This window comes from Cheilinus undulatus, linkage group 14 (genome assembly GCF_018320785.1).
Source record: "Cheilinus undulatus linkage group 14, ASM1832078v1, whole genome shotgun sequence".
Taxonomy (NCBI): Eukaryota; Metazoa; Chordata; class Actinopteri; order Labriformes; family Labridae; genus Cheilinus; species Cheilinus undulatus.
The window spans coordinates 30,824,938-30,840,078 of record NC_054878.1 but is presented as its reverse complement, the minus strand read 5'-3'; the positions used below and the strand labels follow the sequence as shown (position 1 = coordinate 30,840,078).

At 40.0% G+C, this 15,141-nt stretch overlaps 1 protein-coding gene across 1 annotated transcript in view; it reads right to left on the bottom strand.

Moving 5' to 3' along the window:
- LOC121521960 (protein eva-1 homolog A) overlaps window positions 1-15,141 on the bottom strand; it is a 142,059-nt gene that overhangs the window by 103,469 nt on the left and 23,449 nt on the right. Inside the window, exon 2 of the mRNA XM_041806178.1 lies at window positions 2,718-2,941. Within this exon, the coding sequence (XP_041662112.1) occupies window positions 2,718-2,941 (224 nt within the window). The remainder of the gene's footprint in view (window positions 1-2,717; window positions 2,942-15,141) is intronic.

The window sequence follows — 15,141 nt, the reverse complement described above, 5'->3', positions numbered from 1 at the left end:
CTTGTTTATGTTGGTGTTAATCTAATGGGTTTCTGGACTGTTGGCTGCACAAAAACAAACATGCTGTGCTCAGGAAACAGTACTTGTTGGCACCACCTTAACATAAACTCTATAGGTTTAAAATGCAGGTGAAACACTTATAATGTATGAACTCAACTGGCAGAGAAACAAGTACCAACTGGGAGCTTCTTCCCTTTTTGAAAGACTATGTGGACAAAAGTTTATGAACAATTTTTCTCAATGCACAATTCAGACACAAGTCTGAGACCTACTGAGACCGACTGACCTAAAGAGGAAAAGTCTCCTCCTCATAGTTTTTATAAATAATGTATTGAATTCTCTGGGCTAAGGAGAAAAAGGACCATCCAGATCGTTATTAACACAGAGCTCAGAAGCCAGCATCTGTGATGGGGGGGGGGTATATTAGTGTCCATGGCATGGGTTACTTGCACATCTGTGAAGGCACTATTTTGAGAGGTACATATAGATTTTTAAGCAACATATACTTTTTTTGGGATGCCCATACTTGTTACACTCTGCATGACTTAAAACAGCATGGCTTCAAACCTAGACAGGCCCGCACGCAGACCAGACCTGTATCCCATTGAAAATGTGCAGTACTGCGCAGAACTTTGAGGCATGTTTGGGCTAAAAATTGAGACTGAAGTAAGGTGCAGATGTGGTGCCACATTTTGCCACATTTGCTTCCTCATAACACTTGTTTTTTCCACTTTGAGCCATTTTTTGCTATTTTTATAATCCTTTTCACTACTTTAGCCACCTGTTTTTGCCCCTTATTGCCACTTTTAACCCATTTTTTGTCATTTGTAATACATTTTTGCCACTGTTTTTAAATGCTCACAATTTTTCCACACATTTTTGCACAATTTCTCCTCTATTGGCCCATGTTTGCTGCTTTATCCCATTTTTGCCTCAATTAACCTATTTTTTGCCTATATTTCCTTTTATGTTGGAATTATTTAATTACTATCCTTTATAGCTTTTATTAGTTCCTCCTGCCTTATTCCATGGTATCCTGATGTTTGTGCACATTGCGGCTTAACTATGAAGTACATTACCTTCCTAATAGTTTAGTTCACATAGTTTATATTACCATGAAAAGGTAATTCTGTTTTAAGAAAAGGGATGTACATTTTGAAAATGCTCTATTGTACTACAGCATTCATAAATACAATTCATCTGTTGTTGCTTTTAAAAGAGTGGTCATTATTAAGGTTGTTAATCTGGCAATCACAGATTAACTTTACAATGGGTCGTGATTTTCCTGAGCTCCATGCAAAGGCCTGAAAACTGCCAGTGTTTTCCGGGTGTATTAGTTCCCATATTAGGAATAAAAAAAGATGCCTTCGAACTTGACCTTGGCTGCCAAGGAACACAGGTGTGTCCTCCAGCCTGGGTTGTGGCACATTGGGCTCTGTTATGAATCCTTGGTACCCTAGATGCCTAAAACTGATGCACGCCTGTATCATTCATTCTAAATGGAAACCCAACACTCTTGAGCATCTTAAGAAGTACATCAAACCAGAATGGGGAAGAATTCCACTCTTAATGCCTCAACAGTTAGTATCTTACACTTACAGTGGTGATGGAGAAACGATGAATACTGTGGTAAAGCAGGTTTTCTGTCCCAACTTCTTGGAACATGTTGCAAGAATTAAAACCAGACTGTGTGTATACGTCCAAAAGAACAATAGCGTTTATTAGAATCAACATTAAATATCTTGTCTTTGCGCTGTATTCAACTGGATGTTGTTTTCAGTCTGAAACTGCTGCTGGGAGGGCAGGTGTCAGACAAAGTGATTTACACTTCCAAACACTTTGCCCTGCCACCCCCTCTGCAACAGGTGCCTCCCTGTTGGAAGTCAGGAAAAACTTCTTTAATCTACTGCAAAATCCTCAAAGTAAGTTTATGGTAGCAGTTAATTAAAGAAAAAAACAGTTTCTTCTGGAAGATCATCCTGAATGATGCATTTTTAGACAAAGTTAATAATACTATAACATTAGCAGGATAAGGGTGATGAACAGGTGGTACAATGGGATTCCTCAGGGTTGTACTGATGTGGGTGGCACAGCAGTCAGTCATTCTCTCACTTCAGCACAATGCTCTCTCTGTGTTCGTGCATTCATAGCTGTCCCGGCTATTATGGCAACGGAGGGTGTTCAACGCTAGAAGGCAGACTGGCTAAGAATACACCAAACAGCCCAATGAATGCTGAACAGGATGTGTTTGTGTGTGTTTGTATTGGTGCTGCAGAGCGGGGGTTCTGGTCCAGCCACATCCCAATTTAGGAGAGGATGCAAAGGCAAAGACCCCATGAAATCGCTTTGTGTCACGGGAACATACAAGCCGGCTTCCTCTTTAGAGAGTGTAATTTGCCGGAAAACATCCTCACAAAGCATTACATAATCAGTGGTCCTCCATATAACCCCTGGCCAATTTGAGCATTTTACAGGACTGTTTCTCTCTGGAGGGTCTGCAGCCTAAAACTGGGGGTGTCCATGTGTCTGGAGAGTGGGATGAACCGGGGAAGAGTGCCAAAAAAGAAATCAGATTTGGGTCTGGCACACATGGGGACACTGAAGATGGGCTATGAAAACCTGCAGAAAAGCTTTGAAAACCTCTAGTTGTTTAGAAACAGAAGAAAAGAAACCCAAACTGCTATTTTCTAGTATAACACACGTGTGTCACTATTTACCTGTAGTGCTGTGGACACAGAGCAATATCGGTCATCCTCCTGAGCGTTATAAGATCTTAGGAGGGCCTGGTACGTCTGCGGGCACTGCTTTGGGTCTGAGGCTCCTTTCCTTCCGTAAAAAGCTGATTGGACAGTGATAGTAGTGCGGGGCGGACAGCGAACAGACAGGAAGTCTCCGTCACAGGCCTGTTCCGTGTAGTTCCTCAACACTTTGGACAGGTAACCTACGAAACAACAAGTGGCAGAAGCAGCTGTTAACTCAGATGCTGTGGGTATTACTGCATGCATAAAAGTTGATTTTGAATATTGAATATTACAAAACTAAAGAGAAGCTGATAATTACACTGTCTTTACTTGCAAAGCTGTAGTCCTGACTATATAATCAAACCAAACCAAGGGTTTAATGCTGACCCCAAATATAGCTCATTAAACTAAAGTTGAAGTTGTGTTGTAAAGTTATATACAGTAAAGGCTTGGCGTTCAAGTGGTAACCGTATGAAAACATTGCCGCTAGCTAATGGCAGCATAAATGCCAATGTTCATATGGTTTTCTCTTGTGAACAAAGAAAAACACAAGCCCAATGGAATGCACGATTTGTCGGACAAAGAGCCAATAACCTTTTCATGCTCATTTTGGAGATTCGTTTAGAATTTTGCTCACACAACAAAACTAAATGAATTTTAAAAAGGACACCAAGCTAGCTAGCTCATTACATGTGTGCTCCAAATCACATACTTGTGTAAATTATTAATATTTTGAGTGTTCAAAGTTCATTCATACTGAGAAGAATGCTAAAATGCATTGTACTACTGGCACACTCAGAACCACCCAAGACGAGTGTGGAATAATAGACATTTACCACCCTAAACAAAACAACAAATTGGTCATATGGCAGATTTGGTACTGTTGGAATGCTAGCAAGTAAGAAATTTCCCAGCCAGCTATTTCCCTGTTTGACTAAAAGTGCATTTAAATTGTGTTGAACAGACTAGTCTAAATGCTCCAAAAACATCATCAAAGAGTCTGCGCCAGTGGGTATATGTGAGGCTGGTGTGATGAGTAGAGTATGGCTAAAGTAAGCAGCTAGCTCTTGCAGGACGGCAGCAACCATTAACTGAAGCTACAGCGACTACTAGTGGTGGGAGGCTTCATTACAGTTTTGAAAGAGCATGTGACCGGGATTCCATTGTTATTTTCAGTAAGTGCAAAACAGCAGTGTGTGATTTGGGACAACACTATCCTAGTGAGTTTAGTTAGTGCATACTATTGAAGGAAACAGCAGTAAAGTAACCCCCCCCCCACACACACACACACACACACACACACACACCCACACACACCCACATACACACACACCTCTGTCAGCTGTAGAGTGACAAAGAAACACAAAATGTCTTTATTGTCTTTTGCTACTCAAATGTCCATTTTATTTGTGTAAAACTTGAAAATAATCAAAACTGCATCCATTTGGGAATTAAGTTTATAATGTTTTAATGTTTTAAGCCTTCCATGATATTGTTCCTGCATTATCCCTTTGAAATTACAAAAATTAGATAACAAAAGAGAGACTTTAGATGATAAAGGACGAGTCTACCCTGGTATTTACAACGGATAACTGGAATGTTACACTTTAAAGAAGCTCTTCCAAGTTTTTAAGGTAAAACACAAAATATAAAACAGGTATTTTTATATAAAGAGAGTAGGTAGCATGCTCCAGTCACTTGTGATCTGTTTTGTTCAATAATGCAAGGTTTCCATGGACATTTGGTGGTGCTGCATAACAGCAAGCCCTAACAGATCACAGCTTACTTCTGAGAGACGCCTCCAGGACTCAAATACCACAACAACACAGAGAGAGTAAAGCTTTAGCTTATGTAGCTGTTAGCGTCAGCCTTCAGGTCATGGATGAAGACTAAATCATACTTTTAGCTTTGATATTACAAAATACCTGCAAAGGACAGTTTGAAAAGCTTGACATTATTAGACTCCTTTATACAAGGATAGAGCACATATACCTACTTACATGGACTTTTTTGCCAACAAAGGTAAGCTTTTGTTGGAAAAGCTAGCTCTGTGGTATGCTATTGTGACAGTTTATGTTTCTATGGATAAGGTAAAAGCTTTATAGTTCTGGATATGCGTTAAGGCCGGCTCAGACTACATGAATTCAGCCAGATTTTAGCATGACTGCAAAGTCGCAGCTCGTTGTCAAAACTCGGGCCCGATTTAGAGCGTCGGGAACAACAAATGGTCTTGTAGTGTGACATAATTAATGACGCATCCAAGACACCCCACGACCACGATTTACCAAGACCAGCATGTCAGAATTTTTCTTACATCGTCATCTAGTTTGACATCCTGACCTGACGTTAGTGACGTGAACCCTAACGTCTAATAACAGGAGAACATTTGCTCCAAATCTTTGCATTATTATTTACAAGATTAACTACTTCTTATTCCCTTTTGTTCCCTAACACTAATGTGTAAATTTTATTTTATTTTATTTATGTTATCACATGCATTACACCTTAACACCTTAAACTTTAAGTCCTATCTGAAAGAGAGCCGGTCCATATTGTCCATCTCTTGATACATCCATAATTATTATCCATAATCCAACCCATAATTGTTTCTTATTTCCCTTTTTTTTATAAGCAAAGACCGCTACAATCACATAGAGTGCATCTGTTGTAGAGCAAAAGACCCTCTTTGACCCGCCCCCCCACCAACCTGTGAACTTGCACTCAGTCGTGGAGACAGTGGTGACTTCAGCATACGGCGAGCGGTCAGGACCACTCCTGTAGAGTGGACATGTTGTTGGCCAAGACGGGGGAAGATTTTTGTTGTATAGTCTGACATGGTTCTGTCATGAACGGCCAAAAAAAAACGTGTAGTCTGAACTGTCCTTTAACTGTTAATGAGCCTTTTAATCAGATATCATACTAGCCTTTTCTCTTTTCCTCCTTAAGCTAATTGTTGTTAGCATGTTATTAGCTTGAGTTAAAATTGTATCATTGTGATAGTTAGCTTTTTTTTTTGAACTATTAAGCGTCTTATAATTATGGCAGTGTGTTTAGTAGTAACTGAAACCTAGGATATCATGGTGAACCTCTTTGTTCTTTAGGCCTTATGTGCCCATCTTCAGGCTAAACTGCTGTTAGCATGCTATTAGCTTGCTAGTAAACATGCTTACTTGCTACCAACAAACCAGCTGGTATCAAAGCAAAGAATGGAGACGCTGCATAAATAGTTTAATGGAACAAGCACCAACTGAACTCCGATTTACCCTCAGAGGCTCCCTCATTCTTCTAAGCCTAGAAGTTTCTTGGCTAATGCTACCTTCCCATTAAGGGTCTCTTTGAGAGCTGCCAGTCAGCCTGTCAGTCAGTCACACAGGATAACTGAAGCCATCACAAAGCCACCATTAACATTCCTGTGTGGGAGAAGGAAACACAGATAAAGGAGAGAGCCAATTCCCTGGCTAATGTCACACAATGTGTTTCTGGACTTATCTGCAACATTTATATTTACCGATAAAAACAAGGAACAGATTGATTTTTGTATTTGAAAGCTTTAAAAATTTGAAGAAAATGCCCATATCTAAAAAAAAAGGTAAGCCAAAAATAAAATTCAACTGAGGCAATTTAATTCCACTATTTAGTCAAATCTAACTTCATCACATCCAAAATCTCACAGCAACTTCCTCAAGCAGCCCTGTAAGTGCTCTGCAAACACATTTACAGATAAGTCAACACAAACAGTCACAAAGTGGGCACACTGTCATTCAATTACCTGTATTTGGTTAGTGTTTGGTAGGCAGGAGGAAATAAACAGTGTTAGCTAACACACGTTGGTACGTACACACAGAGACGCACACATTGTCCTCTTATCACCATGGCCACGGTTAAAAGGAGGAAAGGAAACAACAGATATTCTCAGGCGTTTAAAAGGTCAGCCTGCCTCTAAAATAGAGCGGGTTATTGAACCACCACTGCTCTCTGTAACAGGTTTCCACCTGTGTGGCTGGGTTGTGAAAATAGAGAGCAGGTGCACAAGGATCCTATTTATAGTTTATTTAGAGATTAAAGACATGCCATAGACGATTATTTTTAAGGAAAAGCAAACGAAACCAGCTGTCTGAACATGAAAGCTTTGATTTATGTAGGTTCAAAAAATAAATATATTGGAATAATGAAATACACTGACATTTACAGAAATACTACAGGAATAAAATTGTGAAATATTACCTATTTACAAGACTAAATGACCATCTGACCCAATTCAACATGAAATGAGGACACTTTTATGGCTGCAGTATTCCTAAGAAAAAGCTTGTAAACACAGCGAGACACTGGGTGGTCAGATGGACAGATAGATAATCTTTTTTTTCCTGCTCAAACTGAGATAGAAATTATCCTTTGGCAAGACCCAACAGAACACACAATTTTGTGAACAAAACATTTGTTAAATACACACTATGAGGATATACAAGGGAATGTTAAAATAACAGCAAGATAGTATGACATAGGTTGATCAATTTGGAAATAAGAGCCAGGATCAACATGAAACTTTTAAATGTAAGCTGAACAAATCAAGTTATAAAACACATGACAGAAAATCACTAAAAATATGGAACCCCTGAAAAAAAAAAAAAAAAAAGGGAGAGCCAGGAGAAGTAGACACTATGTGCTCTTCATCAAAAGCCTTGCAACAAAATTAAGTCCAAGGCCTCCAGTGAGGTCTATTTTCTTGCTATTAAACTATCAAACTCAAACACACCATCTTTATTAGTTGTTTTCACCTGGCCTGATCTACTTCCTCTTCAGTTCAGAATTTGTGAAAACTTCAATCACTAAAATTTATTTAACAAAAAATGGTGCCATTTGGACTTAAGACAAAATGAAACGGCATCAGTATATTGACATCACAAATGTAAAAGTTCAAAAGTTGTGTTTGACAGTAGTGACAAAAATGTCTTCATAGGCAGGCAATTTCTTACTAAATGCAGACAAAACACTGAAGTATTTGTCCAATTCTTGTCCCCAATGTAAGAAACGTATTCCACGTGTCCTGTTTGCATCTTTCCCATGCATAACTTTCTGAAAAAATACACTTCTTCATCTTCTCTTTTTTGTTATCTAATAAATAGCAGTGGCAAAGCTACGGTGGCTGCGAGGTCTCACACAAATGCATATATCTGAAACGCTTTGTATTAGCAGAAAACACAAATGCAAAGAGCTATGTAGCTGCAACACCAGTGCAAGCAAGCGAAAGAAAACTGCAGGTTGCTGCAACACAACCACCTGAAATAAACCTGCGAAGGAAGTCTGACAGAGACCTGAAATTTCCACATACAGTGATTGAGCCGCTCTGCAGGGCGACGGCTCTGCACCGACCGATGGCATGCAAGTGTGTCTATAGACAAGAGGGGAGGGATCACGGGGTAACTGCAAGTTCACAACACTGCAGATGCTGCATTAATCTGCTTGTCAATCTCATGATACCCTCTACCCTCCCCTATGAGACACTTGAGCCGTGTTTCCATCAGGTGGTCCAGTTTGATTCAGTTCAGTTTGGTACACTAAACCCCAAAATAGTTCGCGTTTCCACAGACACCTGTGCCCTCACTTGGTGGGTGGGTCTGTAAAGGCTATGAATATGAAGTCACATGCAGCACAAGTCTGCTGGTCCAGCCACAGAGTTATAGAAAGGATAAGTGACAGAAATCAGTAGGTAATAAGCAGTAAACAGCTTTATTTCAGCTGAAAGTGCTTTTTTAAAAAATAACTACATTTTAATGATGATGTCAGTACAGCTCCTCAGCTGATGGAATACGTGTACAGAGACTGTTTGAGTTGTAACGCTACATTAATATGTGAATATATCTAGTCTAGCACAGTTCATAGGGCAAAGTATGAAAGTTTAGAGCTCTACTGTGAGAATTCGCCGCATTAATAATAAAGGAAAAGTTCAGCTGGTGTTAAAATCAAGCTAGATTAAGTCAGAAATCTGGGGTGCACTGATCTTGTTTTAAAATAGTCTGCAGCCTGAAGTTTTACAAACACACTCAACAACCACAGAGCGATGTTTTCACGGGTTACCTTACGTAAGAAGTAGATTAATAACTAGTTACTGAAGAGAATGAATGACCTATTGAACTCTTTCACTTGGGACAAAGATTCACTCCCCACCTGTTTTCTGGCAGACAACCATGGCATGGAATTAATCAGATAGATGATAAAAAATAATCCTATATGATATCACAATCATAATATATGGAAAAAAAGCAATCAGACATTTTCTCAAATTGTTTAACCCTAATAAGCAGGCAAGTTTCACTTCTAATAGAAGTCTGTCCCATTCTGCTCCCTGATGCAAGGAAAATGTATTTTATGTATTCTTTTACCTATCTTTGATCCTTTTTTTTTGTTGTTTAGTAAAAAAGCAGTGGCATACAGAATTTGGGTGCATTTCTGCAACAACAGAGGAAGCACAAAAAAGCAAGTCACAAAGATCCAAAACTGCTGACAAAAGCCAGCGGGACAGCACATAAGACGTCATCAGTATCACTTAATTCCTTTGAAAATTGTGCTGATGTCACCAGGGAATTTTCAACTCTTTCTGTTAAGTCTGTTACTTCCATTAAAATATAATCTCATGTTCACACTCGGGCCTGCTCTGCCCGCCACATTCCACACAGGGTGAGAGAGATCTTGGCATTTCCCCTGGCAGCGAGACCACACACACTCACAAATACACACAAGCATAGAAAACGTCAACACAAACAGCGTGGTAGGAACAAGCCTCTCTGCTCTGCTCTCAGGGCCTGGGTGTGTGGTTGTCGATGTAACAGTATCACATTATTAGGGCTGGTTCTTGGCAGAGGGCCAGTGCCATGAGAGACCACGAGAGAGTTTGTGCCGCCCTCCAGTTAACTGAGTCCCGTTACCACGGCGACAAGGCCGAGGTTATGAAGAGGGTGAAACGGAGAGGACTGAGGGTAGATGTTTGAATTCAAGCCACTTAGGCAGGAGGAGGGGTTTCTCGAGATGGTTGAGCAACAGTTATGATACGCCTTCCTCCACCCTTCAAAGTGGGACTGAGAGTAAAAGGCAAACAGATTATCTCACACACAAACCCTCAGGTGTGTTTTCTTCCTTCCACCCTCCTCCCACTCACTCCTCCGTCCCTCTTTTCTCTGTCTCCTTCAGGATCGTCACTATTGTTCCCTTCACGCTACCTGTTGACTGAAGCCTCCTTTTCAAGGCCGGACAAACCAGGCGGGGTTAAAAGCACCTGTGTAAACCGCCCCGGCCAATGACAGGTGTCCCTCAGAGGCAGAAGGCCGAACAATGCTGGAGGAACACCCAGGCGTCTCTCCTTCTCCTCTTCTCCTCCCCATTTCTTTTCATGTGGGGGCAGACTCCTTCCTTAACCAGCTCTATGCCCTTTCCCCTAACAAAAGCGCCGCACTATTATGTCTGCTGTTTTTTTAATTCGCTCTTTAAAACACAGGAGGATGCGGTCACGATGCTCTTCATGTCCAAACAGGTTCCTCTTGCCATGAGAAGTCCGTCTAATCTCAGCACAAGCAATACAGGGATTTGTAATCAACATGTTTGCAGATGACTGCCTTTTCTACCTAACAGATGGTGTCTTGTCATATGAGGGGACTTAACCTATGAGGAGGTACAAGTGCTCACATTTCAACCCCAGTCTCTGCTGATTGTAAAGCCAGAAATCAGGGGCCCTTGTGATTGTTAGCTCCTCATTTACGGTCATGTGATGACCCTTAAGCCTGATCTGGCGATAAAGGGGGTCAGGTATGATGGAGATTAGTGAAGGCTCGCTGTGTTGTGTCAACATGCCACAGAAAAAGGACTGGAGAAGGTTTTCATCCTTGGGAATCACTGATTACCTACAACCTGGTGCATGTCACATACCATTGAGAATTCTACAGCAAATTGAGAGTTAATATACTATTCTCTTAAATCCTTCATAGTTGACTTACTTGGTAGTTACGTAAGTACAAATGCACCTTTAAGTTTCACTGACTCTGCTTATCTGCCTATCATGTTTTAATTTCCACAACTCCCATACAGCCACGGCTTTGCCTCATCAGATCAGTGCTGCTTTCCAGCTTCATAACACAGGACTACTCTACATCTTTGGAAATCTTTTGTGTTGGCCAGTCTGGCTGGCTCTGTAGAGAACTTAAACCTTGCACAAGTGGAAGAGTTACCTGATAAAAAGGAGCATATGCCATCCATACTCAGTCAACAACATGCTTTTACTAACTTCCAAAGTAATAATGAAACTGTAGGACACCTACAGTGAGAACTACTGAGTTACAAAATTCATTTATTACATGTGTTCACAATTATTGGTCCATTTAATAGGCTGAAGAGTGCAAGCAGCCTAAAAGGAAACTCAGTTACACAGAAAAAAACTAATTTCCCCTCCTAACAAATGTATCTTACTAAAATCCAATTTCTGATTCTTGAAGTTGCATTTGATTGCATCATGTGACCTTTATCTTTGCTTAACAGTAATTTCTACTGACTGAAACTTAATCATAATCTATTATGCCAGGTAATGTGCGAGTGTGCTAACAGCTAACATAAGTAAGCTAACAGGCTCTAATCAGCTTGTTTCAACAAGGATTTCAAAACATACATTCAAGGATTTAACCACTGAATAGATTATATTTAACTAAAGGGGCTCAAAACAAATTTAAGGGATTTTAACATGGAATGCACGCAGTTAGCCAGCTAAATGGTTAGATTCACATAGCAGATTAGCCGGCTCAAAATTTACAGATTGGTTAAATGATTTACCAACCATTTTTATAAACACAGGCTTAAAATCCCGGTCTAATGTTCTTTTTCAACTATAATGAAGCCTCCTGCCACTAGTAGCTGCTGTAGCTTCAGTTAATGCAGCTGCTTTCCTGTCAGAGCTTTCCCCGACACTTATCCGGATGTAAACATGAGAGGCTTAGCGGTTAGCATGTCATAGGAGCAGAGCAGCGAGTGCAAAGTGGCCACAAATAGTATGATATTAATCTGCAAAGAGGAACGAAGGCTGGCAGAGCTAGCCGCTAATGTTAACCATGCTCTACACGTCATACCCACATAGACAATTACCCTGTGTTGAATCTGACTGTTTTATAAGTATTTTCTTCTCTTTAGACTAGTCGATTAAACGCAACATCAACGGCTGTTTAGCTGGATAGGGACATCCTTAATTTGAGTGTAGCTGCTTCAAGTGGAGGAATGAGAAACAGCTGTCAGAGCAGCAACATCTAAGAGAGCAGCAGAAGCTACAGGTGACCCCCAGCATTATTAAAGATACTTTCAGTCATGCCTTTTTGAAAATACTGGCAGATAATTCTCATATGCCGATCAGTCAGCATACCCTGTAATCTCACTAAAAGCTAATGTCCCACCAATATGAAAATATCACTGTATGAAAGGGCTATAGAAGTAACTATCAAGTCCACATGCAGGTAAATGTAAAGATTCCTTTAAAGGAAAAAAGATAACCAAAGACTTGGTAATGAAAAGGCTCTTAAATCTAATCAAACTGAAATTTCTATCTTGTGGGAGATATTGTGAAAAGGGAAAATATCACCTTGTTGCACAAAGAATTGATATCTTAACATGATGAAACAGGTGTTTGCACCACTAATGTCTGTCTGTCTGTCTGATTTGTACTCCCGCTGAGGCCTCAATGCAGTTTAACTGCTCCCCTCTTAATGTGCGAGGACAGGAAACTACCTCTGTGTCATCCTGAGCTCAGGTTTCAAAAGTCTGCTTAATGTATCAGGTATCTGACATTGACAGGGTCAGTTCAAAGAGAGAGAGAGAGTCTTGTCAGTTACTCATGCTTAGGGATTCCCTGTTTGAAAGATGCCCCCTCCTCCTATTGGCTGAGCTTGCAGCATGAACAATACTGCAGCATGAGCCTCAGTATAACTGACATATCTATAATATCTCAGGGTTATGGCTCCCTATTATTCAGCTGATGGCTCATGAAACTCCCTTTGCTTTGTCTGTAAAGCCTCTTGCATTGAGAAAGAGTGGTTAATGTTGTAGGATATCAGAGGATTATATGTTAAAGCCACATAAGTACCTGTTTACATTGTGTTTAAGAACAATCAACAGCCTGTATGAATGACTCATAGGCGAAACTTCGATAAATAGGTCATAATAAAGATAAATCTGCAACAACTAGTCAGGAAGCATTCCATAGTAACCCAATACGTACTTAAAAGCTCCAAAATCAAAGACTGCATCCTGTTTCATCTTGGTACATTAGGTATTTAGGCATTTACAGCTTCATAACTTTTATTGGAGTTATTTTAAGCAAATTATAGCCATCAAACAGTCCAAATTTCAAAGATCCAGAGCTGCAGGCCTGCCGCTGGAGAAGGAATTCCCTTTATGTGGTGATTCCTGAGGGGGAGCGGAGGTTTCCCTCAAAGACAGAAGCAGGCCACGCTCTGGCAAAGCTCAAGAAGAGGCTGGTGGAGACGAAGGAGACGGGGGAAGGAAGATGTTGAAAAGTAGAAGAACTGATGAGTGAAATGGAAGGAAAGTAGCCAATAAAGACAGACTGGATTCAAAAAAGACACCAAGTGTTGATCTGGGAAGAAAACAGTATGGGAGGTGGTTTTTATTGGAGCGGGAAAGGGATAAAAAATGCTGAAGAGAGGAAAGAGCTCTTTTAAAAGTTCTTACAAGATGCGGCAACAGAGGTCCAAAAGGCCAGAGCTGGTGGCTTTACGCCCTATAGTTACTTTTTTTCAGCAAACCACAGAGAGGCACACGGTTCTAGAGTAGGGGAGGACTTAAAGATAAACTAGATCCACTGCCAGGCCTTCATGATGTATACAATAACCAGGCAGTGAAGTACAGTGGTAGGTCAAGAAAAGAGTCTGGGGTGGTTTTTGACCTTGACATTACAGCACCAAAATGAATTCAGATTATCATTGAGTCAGAGTGGACAAGTTTGCAAAGTTTTGAGAAAATCCCTTGAAGCATTCTTCAGATATCATGTTCACCAAACGGCCAAGCTGCCACTCGAATGGACAGAAACCCTGAAAACATAATGCCTCCAGCCTCGTCTCTCCCCAGAGGCATAAAAAACACTGGTTCATAATAATAAATCTGCTTTACCCTCTGCAGACCTATATGAAATGTGAGCCAGTTGATGTGCACTGCTAACATGAAATTAAACCTCAAACAAAAGACAGAAAGGAGCAAAAGTTCACAAGGGTGCCACTAGAGACACTTTTACACAATGAGCATGATGTCAAAGGAAACCTGCAAGCAACCGCCACTGTTAATGTGCCAAGTACAGTCCTCACTGCTAAGCCAGTCAAGATTTGGGTCTCAAAAAACGCATTCCTCAAATACACTGCATTCCTCTGCTTACAATGCATTAGTCTTGCTACTATAGTCACGTTTTGGATTAGCCTACTTTTCTGTTAATCACACTACAGTATGGGGCAGAGAAAGAGCACAGAGATATTAGGCTAGAGACTAAGCAGTTAGATTTGACATAAAGCAGAGCAGGATTAGATTTTAAACTACTAAAGAACTGTTAGTGGGTGGCTCAGTGAAAGCTCTTTTGCTGTAATAGTAAAAAATCAAAGTCTTTGTGCAGGAATTTGAAAGCGTGTAACAGCTTGGCATTGTGTGTAAAACATGCAAATACTTCTATCTATTAAAGAATTTGAGCATCTATTATTTTGTTAGTTTACATCAGAAATAAAGCTACAGGTGCTTGGAGGCCCTGAAACCCTCCCTACTGTTTTTATGGTGATCTAAATAATACCAGTACTTCCTAATAATTTTGCAACTTGGAATATTTCCCTTGTGATTTTACATTAAGCTGTGCTTTCACTTTTTGCACTGTGCAGTTGTAGATGACAGGCTTTTAGGAAAAGGAAATCTAATATTGATTTGATCAAAGTTATTAAGCTAAAAACAAGGTGAAAAACTTTCAGAATTATTTAAAGTCCATTTATTTTTCCATTTTTATTTTTTAGGGGAGCATGATTTTTGCAGATATGCTGATATCTAAAAATTTATTTTTGCTGATACAATGTTGAAATTGATATATAAATGTGGTTCAGACCTAAAACTCCAGTCCTTAAGACACTTTATAGTTTAAAGATGAACAAAGAAAAAGACATCAGCTGAAATAGTTATGTTGGTCCTGACTAAACACCACAAACTTAATGGTGCATATGGCCAACATTTATTTCCTGCCAGTACTGAGACAATGCCGGTAATATTGTGTATCCCTATCATTTACATTGATGAACAAATTTTTGATTCATAAAATGCAAGAAAATAGAAAAAGTATTTTTGAAAAAAACAAAAAACAAATATCCCCTATATGGACAAACGTGTT